At 33.3% G+C, this 12,431-nt stretch overlaps 5 protein-coding genes across 5 annotated transcripts; 2 read left to right on the top strand and 3 right to left on the bottom strand.

Annotated features, from left to right (window-relative positions):
- Nucleotides 1-43: 43 nt before the first annotated feature.
- On the bottom strand, nt 44-3,127 carry ELE39_002995 (uncharacterized protein; the record flags this gene model as incomplete). The annotated part of the gene is made up of 1 exon (XM_067346099.1): nt 44-3,127. The coding sequence occupies one exon, from the start codon at nt 3,125-3,127 to the stop codon at nt 44-46; it is 3,084 nt and encodes a 1,027-aa protein (XP_067200599.1).
- A 523-nt stretch (nt 3,128-3,650) lies between these two features.
- On the bottom strand, nt 3,651-7,274 carry ELE39_002994 (cyclic nucleotide phosphodiesterase domain-containing; the record flags this gene model as incomplete). Its single annotated transcript, XM_067346098.1, has 1 exon — nt 3,651-7,274. One exon carries the CDS (start codon nt 7,272-7,274, stop codon nt 3,651-3,653), a length of 3,624 nt encoding a protein of 1,207 aa, XP_067200598.1.
- Nucleotides 7,275-7,865: 591 nt separating this feature from the next.
- On the top strand, nt 7,866-8,351 carry ELE39_002993 (uncharacterized protein; the record flags this gene model as incomplete). Its single annotated transcript, XM_067346097.1, has 1 exon — nt 7,866-8,351. One exon carries the CDS (start codon nt 7,866-7,868, stop codon nt 8,349-8,351), a length of 486 nt encoding a protein of 161 aa, XP_067200597.1.
- Nucleotides 8,352-8,491: 140 nt separating this feature from the next.
- Nucleotides 8,492-10,429, bottom strand: ELE39_002990 (uncharacterized protein; the record flags this gene model as incomplete). The annotated part of the gene is made up of 1 exon (XM_067346094.1): nt 8,492-10,429. The coding sequence occupies one exon, from the start codon at nt 10,427-10,429 to the stop codon at nt 8,492-8,494; it is 1,938 nt and encodes a 645-aa protein (XP_067200594.1).
- A 1,588-nt stretch (nt 10,430-12,017) lies between these two features.
- ELE39_002979 (elongation factor 1-alpha) lies at nt 12,018-12,299 on the top strand (the record flags this gene model as incomplete). The annotated part of the gene is made up of 1 exon (XM_067346083.1): nt 12,018-12,299. A coding segment is annotated over one exon (282 nt), but the record flags the coding sequence as incomplete, so codon positions are not given.
- Nucleotides 12,300-12,431: the final 132 nt, after the last annotated feature.

Genomic DNA, 12,431 nt, shown 5'->3' with positions numbered 1-12,431 from the left:
ATTATATGTTTGTTCTTCTCAATACTTTAGCTGACAGTAATTATTATATCTTTACTTTGGGCATGATCTTGACTTTGGGTACAATCTTTGGAGATATGTTTACTGCTCCTTTAGTTACAACGATCTTTAAATCTTCCTTTGGCTGAGCTGGTCCGTTCCCAGCTGCTCCTCCCAAGGCAGTCTTCGGAGGATTTGCTGCAAATTTGGGAGTAATTGTCACTGTAGGCTTCCCAAGTTCGATTCCTTTAGGCTTAATTTGGATAGGGCTTCCAGGTTTCTTAATATTGATGGCAGGAGCTGCTGTAGCTATCTTTGGTTTAATAGCAGCTGGTTTTACGTCAATCTTTTTAATAATTGTAGGAGGAGCAATTTGTCCTGGTTTTCCAGGAACTAGGTTATTAGCCTGCACGGCTTTTGGAGCATTGTTTGTAGCTTGATCCTTAGTGATAGCAGGCTTTGGAGCAATCTTAGGAAGAATCTTAACTGGTGTTGAAGCCTTGCTTTCCTTAGATTCAGGTTCTCCTGATATTGAAGACTTCGCATCAGCTTTTGGAGCTGATACTGGCTTGTTGCTTGCACCTAAGTCTCCAGATCCAGTCTTTTTAAGAGTCATAGACTTTGAATCTACTTGACTCTTTCCTAACTCCATTGACTTCTTTAGTGTCTCAGACTTGATCAAGTCCGACTTTGGAGCTAACAGATTAGATTTTGATATATTTTCCTTTATAATTGGCTCTGAACTTTTTGGTTTTGCTTCTTCAACCTTTTCAATACCTGGGCTTGGTTCTGGGCTTGGTTCTGGGCCTGGAAGAGCTTTAATAGAAGACTTCAAATCTGCCTTTGGAGGTTGTTCAGCAACTATGGACTTCTTCAATGTACTAGTATCAGGCTCAGATACTGAAGCTTTAGGTAGCTCTTTTACAATTATTTGTGGTGATTTTGGTGCACTTGAGCTTTCCTGAGCCTCTGACTTACTTGTAACAGTAGCATGAGTAGGAACAGGAGGAGGAACCGATGTTGACTCCTTAACAGATAATGGCTTTACGACAGACTTTGTCAAGTCTGTAACTTCTTTCAGCCTTTCTATCTTCTCATCCTTGCCGTCCAAATTACTAGCACTCTTTGTCCTCTTTCCAATATTCAATGCTGGTCTGAGCATTGAGTTAATCTTATCTAATCCTTTGCTCTCCTTGTCTCCTCTGAAACTCAGTCTAGACAGCTTACTCTCCTTCTTGGCTGCTTGATCTTGTTTATTCTTTGATTCCTTTGCCACAATAAAGCGGCCGGCTGGTAGCATTGAATTTCCTGGTTTTGGAGTCACTGTAATTATCAAAGTGGCTAAAGGCTTATCTCCCTCTTCCTTTAATACTTCCCACGGCTGCTCTGGAAGTAATGTGTATGGATCAATAAATGTCTTTGAAGCGTACCCAAGTGGACCGGAAGTTATCGATGATTCCCACATATCAATAGTAAATCTAGGTATTAATCCTGGAGATTTAGGAGGCAAGGCATCTATTTGCAGGTCTATCTCGTCATTAATCGACCCTTTGTTATTAGTCGGGTTAATTTTGTACTCGAACTCTGAGGACTTTCTTTTTGGATTATTTTTGCATTGTAATGAAGATTCGTTATCTATTCTAGCCACGAAATACAACTTGCCCTTACCATCCCCAATTGGTTCAATTGCCTGTACCGATTTGATCTTGATTTCGAATCCTGACAAAGGTATATTAACATCTCCCGTTAATTGTGATGAACTTGTAGGTACAAATGACTGCTTTGTAGATGCAACAGGCGTTGAAATCTTCGGTATAGCCTGATCATCTTTGTTAGTTTTGTCAGAAACTGAAGCTTTTATAGCTCCTGCTTCTACACCATCCAAATAATTATCAGCAACTTTTGATAACGAATTTCCTTGTTGCATGTGCGGTTCAAGCTTTGAGTTATCGGAATCTTTTGTATCAACCTTTTGTGGTGGAGGAGGTTGCCAAACATCATATCCTGGAATCTTCTCTGGTGGTTGAATAGGAGGAGGCAAATCTTTGATTATTCCAAGCTTAAAGTAATAAATCGACCCATACAAAGAATTTAACCTCAGATCAAGTCCTCTACATGGATGTAAGTACTCCAAAACCAGCTCAATAATCTCACGTCGATCAGTTGGCTCATTGAATGTAATATAACTACATATACCAGCAAAAGCCTGAATCAAAGTATCTAATTGAGTATAAAGCATATCTATTCTTTCAATAGTCTCTGTAATAACGTTTGGATTTCCTCTTAAGTCGATAATTTTGTTCTGAAGTCCTTGAATTGTAGTTATTTGGTTCTTTAAAGTGTTTTGTAGAGTCTTATTCTCTTCTTGCATCCAGTAACACTGTCTTTCTAGCTTTTCCCTTTCTTTTCGCTCTTTTGAAAACATAATGAAGTAGTTCTTAGCCTTTTCCTCCAACTCATCGATCAAATCCTCAATAACTAAAGGATTTGTAGTATAAGTTACTGGTTCATGACCAAACAAATGAGACCTATTATTGATGTTATTTTTATTAGTCTTTATAAATTTGGATCTTAGCGGATCTAAATCCTCAATATTGGAACTTAAATCCTTTGTAACATTAATTTTGTTAACCAAGTTCATAATTTTTGTGAAGTTCTGCATGTTTTTCGTCCCTGGTAACACAGAACCTTGCAAGTTTGAAGGAGACTTGATGCTCTTGTGTATATCAACCTTTCCCCCCTCCAAATTTGTTGTTCCTTTTAAAAGGTTTAATGGAACTGACTGTTTCTTCTCCCTTAGCCTTCCTGAAAGTCCAAGCAACCCAGAGCTGGTAATATCTACAATAGTTTTCTTTCCCACGGTAGAATCTTTTTTAAGCCCAGCTTTTGAAATTTCACCTTTGATCACACTTTTGCTAAGAACATCTCCTTTTTTTGAAGTCACTTGCAACTTACTCATAGACTTTGCCGGAGTGACTTTGATCATTGGAGAAGTGTCTCCTGTATCACTCCCCTCGACTTCTTCATCTTTAACAGTTTTTTTCAATAGTAAAGTTCTATTACGATTTTGTGGTGATAAAATAGACTTTCCAACATTTTCACTTTCAACCTTTACGTTTTCACTGGACATTTCTTAATTAAATCTAATTACCAATCTAATAGCAATTAAAAGGTTAAGTCAAGTCTTAAAAACTGTAAAGAAAAAATTTTTCTTTTTAACTCAGACTTTTCTATTATGACTTTCTTAAGCCTTGCATTTAAACTTAATCTTATACTTTAATTCAGTATCAATGACTTTAAAAACTTTAAATTTATTTGCAATAATTACTGTGTTATTATTATTATTACTTTTTCTTTCTCTTTTTGCGTCTTGATTCCAAAATTTATTCCTAATCACCAGATACTTACCATTATCAACTTATTGTCAAAACTGCTTTCTTCTTATAATTTAAATAACCTTGTTAGAAAAAAAAGATTAGAATTGTCAACTTTTAACAGGGTGTATTTATTTATCCCACTATTCATTTCCCTTTACTATTAATTGCATGCACCCGCAGATTTGGCGCCATATGTGGAGCTCATTAAATAATTGCATGTATGCAATTAAATAAATGGATGTAATTATAAACAGGGTTTTATTTTTAGTTTCGCCTTTATTTTTTCTCGTGCTTCTGACTAATTCTCACAAAATAATCTCTGTTAAAGTATAAGTTTTGTATGCATTCTTGAACTAGTTCTGGATCAAATTTCAGTAGAGCTTGGAAATAAGGAATACAGATTGAACCAATAAAATTTGTTTGCAATTGATTGTAGTCATAAGTATCAGTTGTGTCATTTATGGGGATGTTTAGCATTAGTTTTAGTTTCTTCTGGTTTTCCAACTCTTCATAAACCAATCTTGACCACTTTAGATATATATTAGTATTCATTAAGGGATTTGAAATATCAGCTGAATGCAATAGGATGGACAAATACAACTTTTTCCTATGCTCCTCCATTTTTATATTGTTTGAATTTGAGTGGCAGCTCTCATTAAAGCTTGAAATTAAGTTTCTCAAATATTTGTGGTGGAACATATCAGTTAGTAATATTGAATTAATCATCATTTTTCGTAGTTTTGAATAATGCTTAGAATTAGACGGAGGCATTATATTGGAAGATTCATCGTTTAAGATTACGAATAAAAGAGAAGAGTGATGGTTTTCCAGTACAGAAAAGTCATTATATATTCCCAGTGTTGAAAGAGTATTGTTTTGTAAATATTCAAAGAATTCTTTTTCGGTTACAAACTCTTTTAATACTTTTCTTGAGATAATTTTCAACTCCTTAATCATATCATTAGTCAGTCCTGGATGATCTAAATCATGTGACAAAGACGAAATGATTAAGCAATAAGCCTCCAAAGAATTCACATAGTGTCTCACGCAAGGCTTGTCTAGCCAGTTATTAAGTGTAATGGAAATGCTTACAACATGATGAAAGTTGTGGAAGGGGTTTTCTTCATGATAATACTTTATTAACTCTGAAACAAAGTTTTTAATTTTTCTTTGGTTGATTGGCCAAGATAAAACATCTTCTTCATAATCATCTTTATCACGAATTACCTCTCTAAATCGGTAATAGATCAAAAATGATGCAATTTCTTTGATTTCATCGATGCTTAGCTCAAGTAAATCGATATTGTACCACTCCTTAAAAAATATTTCTGGCCTTCTAATTTCCCAGTCTTCATCCTTAATACTCTTAAGTTTCTCGCTATCTTTCTTATTACTTTTCTGCTTTAAATATAGTTCCCTAATGTCTACCAGCTTGAGAAAGCTACTTCCAATCAATGAGTCATCCTTTACAGATATTTGGCTTACATCTTCAATATCTCTAAACAAGTTCTCATTAATTTCAGAAATTGGTCTATTCAATAATCTAATTATTTGTTTATAATTACAATGTATCTTGTTTTCTTGTCCAATATGAGTTTTTGATGGACTTTGTTTGATTGGAAATGTTTTGCCACTTATAAAATACTTTAATGAATAATAAAACTGGTTCAGATTGATGTCATTATTATACTCCGAAACTACTTCAACTTTTTCAAATGTGTTTAACAGTATTACGTCAATATTATTATCCAAATAGTATTTTTGACTGCATAAATTAATGATATGCTTGGACTGACTTTCAATTAAATGAATTATCGAAGTATCAATCAACCAGTATCCTGGTTTATCCAACAAGTAATCAACCAAATTATCTTTTTCTCGTAACTCCCAACATTCAATCTCCAAATATTGAACCTTTAAGATTTTGGAAATATTTTTTATGATTGCCACAACCTTAAAGTCTAAACCACTTGTATATATTTTCAAGTTTGGACTAACAGTCTGACTTAAGCTTTTTACCAACAAATTGCTGTTCAAATAATTTTTTTGATTCTTCTTTATTGGAATAATCAAAGTATTTCCAGTAATATCTCTGACATAATTAAGTTCGTTTACTTGAAAATTTCCTCCTGGATCTCCAAAATTTCCATGACTAATCAAAATCCCTCCAAAAACACAGCTTGCCATCCTTTTAGCAACCAACAAATGGAAGCTTCTTGTAACACAAATTAATGCCTCTAGAAGATAATTCATTTCATATCGCTCTTTTTCGTCATTAACTTTGAGTTCCTCACCTTTTTTTTCATCTTGCATATTTTTAGATATCACAGCTGGCGAAATATCAATTGTCAAAAATGAGTATTCTCTACTTTCTTCCTTAAAAGAGGATATCAGATTCCAATTATCTTCAATAACTTGTTTTACACCTGTACTAACTTCGCCAATAGAATTGACCATGGAAGCTGGAATTAATGAATGGTCTCCAACCTGGATAATATCCCAGAAAATGGCCTTATCAACATTTGGACTTAAAACGTTGAGCATAGAGTTGATAACCTCATTAAACTCGTGCTTACCAGAGTGCAGATAAATTTCATTCGGAACGTTATCTGAGAAGTGGTGACTATTATTGGTAATATTGCTATTTTGGATCTCCTGTTCAATAACTTCATGCACTTTAATAGGCTCGTTAATGGCTTTTTTGCTCTGATTAATCTCATTATCGAGGATATCACAGAACTTTTGAGCAAGACCAACACAATTTTGAAACTCTTGAATAACGCTTGATAGAATTTCTAGAGAAAATATTACATCATTATTATGTACATCTTTAGAATAATCCATAACGATTCCATCACATACATGCTTCAAATTCTCAAATATCACCAAAACTGGCCTGAACTTATTTACAATTAATGCCTTGTTGGCTTTATCCACGTTTATTATTTGATTAAAGATATCAATAATTTGTTTCTTACAGATATTCATCATTTTTAGACGCTTTTTCTTCTGAAAGTAGTCATTTGAGCCAAAGTAAAAGATGATCAAAGTCATGATGGTCACAAATGTAACAACTAAATAGTGGAAAATCAGCATTCTGCTCGTGGACTGAAACTTGATTATATCATTTTGCCTAAAGTACTCATTAAGATACCGTAAATCAAACAACTTGGCTGGGTTACTTATATTCAGTGCCTTATTCTTGAGAGAATCTGATATTTCTGAAATGTATTCCGTGTTGTTACACAAATACTTGGCTGCTAAAAATGTAGTTGAGTCACTTTCTGTGGAATTTTTTATTTCCTCCTCTGTAATATTTGTTCTGTACGGAACATAGAATGGAGGAGGAGCTGGGGAAATTGGGCTTGGTTGATCTTCAAACACAAAATTCAAAGGAACTAACTCTTGTAGCAGAGTAGTCGTGTTCTCAATTATCTCCTCTATTACCGGTTTCGTATCTAACTTATTCTTTGGATACTTTATTTCATTCAACTTTTCTATTGAATTCCTCACCATATACCTTTGTTTTAAAATCTGATTTGATAATCCTAGTCTTATTGCAATATTATGCAAAGTAGGGCTACTCTCCATCTTACAAAAAGCCAATATAGATAAGCTTAAACCTCCTAGGTTGTGCCCATAAATTGTTAGCTGCTCATCAAACTTTATCTCTTTCATCAAGTTATCATCATTCTTTAGCTTGTGTGCGATGGTTAGCAATCTTGAAGCGTATATTGCCATCCAAATAAACATAACAAAAGCAATTGAAATTCCCAACCACAAGTTCCACCCTAGAGAAAACCTCCCTATTTTTCCATGTGTTATACCATTGTATATTTCTTCTGCACTATATTTCTTCTCCATTTTATCTAATTTAGATATCCGCTCTCTTTTCAACATTTCTCAAATGTCTGCAATCTTATCTTATTCACTTAATTCTTTTTATTTACCAAAATTTCTTTCTTATTTTGGCCACTCAATTGTCTTATTCTAGTAAAACAACAATCAACTCATTTCAAACGCTTATTTTTACCTATAATCTCTTCTCTTCTTTAATAACTATTTCCTCCAAATTTCTTCCCACACAATCATACACACGTAAATTACTGCCATCATTTCCCCACATCACTCCTCTGCATGTCACTGCATGCAATTTGCCACTTTTTACTTGCATGCAGTTGGCGGGAAAACACGTGTTTTTTTTAATTTAAATTTCCGTTAAGTAAATTATTAATAAGGTCTTCTATCGAGATTAAACTTAAGAAAAATATACTGGAAAGAGAGAGATTTTTAGTTTGGAGATTTTATTTTTGCGAGTATCTCATCCGTAAATCAAGCCAAATTCAAAAAGAATTGTTCCTTTATTCAATTTAGCAAGAAAATTTAGAAAGGTAACTTAGGAAAGGCAACTTGTCCAATTATTACTACACTAATAAACAGACTAAAAACACCACTATCTCAACTTTTATCTAGAAAATACACGGAATAAAGATGAATAAGTTTTCACCCTTTTTATTCTTATTATTGCTTGAATTGCTAAATGTCTGGAGAAGCTTAACCTTAAGCTCGAACTCAAGTTCACGCCAACTCATTCAAAGCAACTACTGGAATTCTCACTTTCCGTATGTGAAATCAATTAGGCCTGGAGAAACAACTGAATTGGAAACAGATCTATTTAAATGCAACACTAAGTTAAGGGACGAAAAAACTATGAGGATTTCTTGGGAGTGCACTACTAAAATACAAAATGTCATTTGGATTCCAAATAGGAACACTTTGAACAATAAGAACAAGTTTTTAATCAGTTTCACTGACTCCTTGGGTACTTTGTATGCTTTTCCATATTCACAGAAAAAGCTACTTAACCTCTGTACAAGTACTAGCATTGATATCTTTGGTGAATTCAGTGAAAAAGGAATTGCAATCTTGCCAAAAAACTTTAAATTTCTAGCTATCAATGAATGTATTAACTATTAAATTATTTCTCATCAACTAAGAGAGAAATAAATGCTTAGTCTACACATATCTAAATAATTAGGTTAATATAATCCTTTATTTATATAAACATATACTTCTATTACCACCAATTTTTTCCGAAAGAGAAACGACTTCTGGTCTTATTGATCTTTTGTTATTTCTGCCATGTTTCTTTTAATTACAGAAAGAGTATTTTCACTGACTCTATCTTTTAATTTAAGTCTGTTATTCTCTATATTATAGATTGAAACTAAAGGAGATGCTTTACTGACATACATTGTGGTCATTGATATTGAGGAAATTGTGTTATTTCTTCTTTGCTCGTTATTATTAATGTGAGCCACTAAGCTTAGCTCAGCTACTTGTCCTATTTCCACACTTAAATTCTCATAGATTTCCGCAATTCTTGGAATGTAATTAAAAATAGGGTTCAATAAATTGTATTCAAATTGACCCACTATAATACCTTGTTCTAAAGAATCTACTATTAGATCTGTTTCGAACTGAATGATGTTAATAAGTGAATATGGAATATTATCTGAATAGTCCAAAGCATTGATCCATTTGACTTGATCACCATTTTCTGATATGAATTTACTTAAGGGTATTGTCGCTTTCCATGCCAGTCTTGAATGATTATATCCAGAAATAGTAATGGTTTTTAATTCATCCATTTTTCTATTTGTCTGATTTTCTAGGAAGCTTTTACTAATAGAAATAGGGAGACGAGAAATGACGATCTTTTCATTAGTTATCTGGAGTTTTCCAAATTTAGAAAGTAATTTAATGTTCAAAACTTGGTCGTAATAAGTCTCCCATAATCCCTCCCAGTTACAAGAAAGCTTTTCATCACTGGAAAATTGACTTGGTAAAATTCGAATATTTGGCTTCAAGCTTGAAAAGTTCATAATAGAAGAAACTCCATTCCATGTTTTTCTAATAACTCTGAATTTACTATTGAAATCTCCAATCAGTAGATTTGAGCAAATCTTAGCACCACTATAAGGAGAAGTAGAGAACTGGCCACAATTGTGATTTTCATAATGATCTGTAATTATATAATGTTTGCCAAGTCTCTCATTCCTCAAGTTTTGCCAAATATTGGAATATGGGCTTTTCTGCTGTAGAATCCAAGTCAAACTATTAATCAAATTTATCCTGACATATCTACTTTTCAAGAACAGACTCAATGTTTCGTCAAAAAGTAGATTGGACTTGGTCTGGAAATGCATGCTCTTAGTGTGAAATTCACTAATATATTTTAATTGGTTTTGATCCTCTTTGATTTTACTTGTTTCCAAATATTTGCCTTCTTGGTCAATAAAATCCGAGTGTAATGGAGGAAGATCATAGTGATCAATAATCGTATATATCTGAGTTTTCCTTTCGTACCTCATTCTGGAAGCTCTCTTGTTTCTTTTATTTCTAATAAATTTGAATAACTTGTTGTTGCTTGCTAGGCTAAAAAAGGCCTTCCAAGAGTCTATAAATTTGGAAATATAACTAATCCCAGTAAATCGTCGAATAGAATTTCTGTAATAACTTTTTAATATAACTCTAATACAGTATATTAAGCTCCCCCTTGTTAACTTGCAATTTTTTTGTATAGTAGCAGTATCATCGGACCTTGCTCTAGATACGGTCTTAATTTCTTGATTAAATTCACTTTTTTCGTTGAGATCCGTTATCTCTGACATTGAAAACAAGTTAAATATACTTTTGCCTATGAAGAAATCCTTATTAAAATATCCGATACCTCCTTCATGATCATAGATATATTTTTTTGTTTCAAGATCAAATTCAGAAGTATCTGAAATCTCAGTAAGGTATCTACAAAATGGACCATTTATTGAGTTACAAGTTTGAGCATAGTCTGATCTATCGTCTTTCAAATAATCATACGTTACATTACTATTCAGGTTACTGATTTCCACAAGAACGTGCCTCTTAAGCCACTCCACAATGTGATCAGGTAGTGCGGAGTATATACTTAGCGTGGAAACTTCATTGTGAGATAATATCAAGAGAAATATTAATAAGAGAACTTTTTTTGTTATTGAAATTCTCTTGGCTCTCATCTAAATTTCACACATAGATTAAGACAAACTTTAAGAGAATTCTTTCCAGTCACAAAAATAATTCTTGTAGTTTAATAATTTTCCCGATCTCTACACTTGGAAGTGACTTTTCTTAGATTTACTATTGAATGGATAATTTAGATCGCTGGAAATCAAGTTAATTAAATTTTCTATCCACAAATTAGAGTTTCAGCTTGAAAATTAATCTGCAGCTATTTTCTTTCCCTTTATTCTAAATCTAATTATTTCCCTATTTAATTTAACCCTTTGAATTATATTTTAATTTTTACCTCCTTGTAGTTTTCTGCATGAAACATGCATTCCGGTCCAAATTGCCGCGCGCGGGCAGCTTTGTGATGCATTTTTAGTTGTAAGGGAGGAAATGACCAATTGGTTAGTATAATTAAACAAGTTTTGGTAAAAGCAGAGCAAATTTGGAAGTTTGTCATTAAAGAAATTTAAAATAGAAAAGAGAGACAACTAAAAAAACAAATACGACAAATGATTATGGCATTTGCCATTTTAGTATAAACTGAGTGCATTGGTGCCACGGCGTCATGGTTGGTACCGTTAAAAAAAAGTAGCGGTAAAGTAGTTGGATCAAGATTTTTTTTAAAATGCTAAACAATAGAAACAATTAGCAATTTTATTTCAGTACTTCAAATTGTATCTATTCATAGTTGTTTTTTTGTCCACAGACTGGTAGGAATTATGGGCGCTATAATGAGAATTCACAGAATTTAAATATTATGAAGAATTTATCATTCATTTCTTTAATGTTACTGATCACTTCACAATCCTATTGTTCTCTTCTTGTCATTTTTTGAATTTCTTTTTCACTTCGCTTTGCTCGAATATTTCTTGTGCAAATACAATTTGGCGAATGCCAGATTCATGCGCGCTGGGCGCTCTGTTAGTGGGGAACCGGCAAAATTAACTGCAAGAAATAAACCATTTAAAGTAAAAATACTAGAAAGACCCAGCTTCAAAAAAAGAATGAAGCATATTTCTTTACATTATAAAAAATATATCAGAATATAACAGTGAGAGAGGTACATGAAAGGAATGCATCTGGAGTTTTTGAGCAATAGTATTATATCTTACGAAAGTATTGAATTCGGCGCCAATTCAATAACGAGTAGGCGGCTGTCTTATAGGAGACATTTAAAGGAAGCGACAGGAATTAATATTATAATTTCAAAAAGAGACAGAAATGGCATATTAGTATTCTATTTAAAAAAGTATTTAAGGAAATATAAGGCATTATTGGAGACACCAAATTTAATTAAACTCAGTGAGGGGATTTTGTAAAAACTTTTAAAAAAATACATTTCCCCCAAGATTACTGATTTAAGCTTCTCCAGGGAAACTACAGATATATTATATCTTTGCTTTTTTTTCGAAAAAGTCGTAATTTGCATTTTTTAAAAGAAATCTCCTAAACATGGGTAAGGAAAAGACTCACATTAACTTGGTCGTCATCGGTCACGTCGACTCTGGTAAATCAACCACCACTGGCCACTTGATTTACAAGCTCGGAGGCATTGATAAGAGAACCATCGAAAAGTTTGAGAAGGAATCTTCCGAAATGGGTAAGGGTTCCTTTAAATATGCCTGGGTTTTGGATAAGCTCAAGGCTGAGAGAGAAAGAGGTATCACCATCGATATTGCTTTATGGCAATTCGAAACTCCAAAATACCACTACACTGTCATTGATGCTCCAGGTCACAGAGATTTTATCAAGAATATGATTACTGGTACCTCTCAAGCTGATGTTGCTTTATTGGTCGTTCCAGCTGATCGTTTCGAAGGTGCCTTCTCCAAGGAAGGTCAGACTAGAGAGCATGCTTTATTGGCTTTTACTTTGGGTGTAAGACAAATGATTGTCGGTATTAACAAGATGGACACCTGTGAATACAAGCAATCTCGTTTTGATGAAATCTTTAACGAAGTTGATGGTTACCTTAAGAAGGTCGGTTACAACACCGAGAAGATCCCATTC

This window comes from Cryptosporidium sp. chipmunk genotype I (assembly GCF_004936735.1).
Source record: "Cryptosporidium sp. chipmunk genotype I strain 37763 chromosome Unknown contig_38, whole genome shotgun sequence".
Classification (NCBI taxonomy): domain Eukaryota; phylum Apicomplexa; class Conoidasida; order Eucoccidiorida; family Cryptosporidiidae; genus Cryptosporidium; species Cryptosporidium sp. chipmunk genotype I.
Note: the sequence above shows the minus strand (reverse complement) of the source record. Positions and strands in the feature narration are given on the sequence as shown.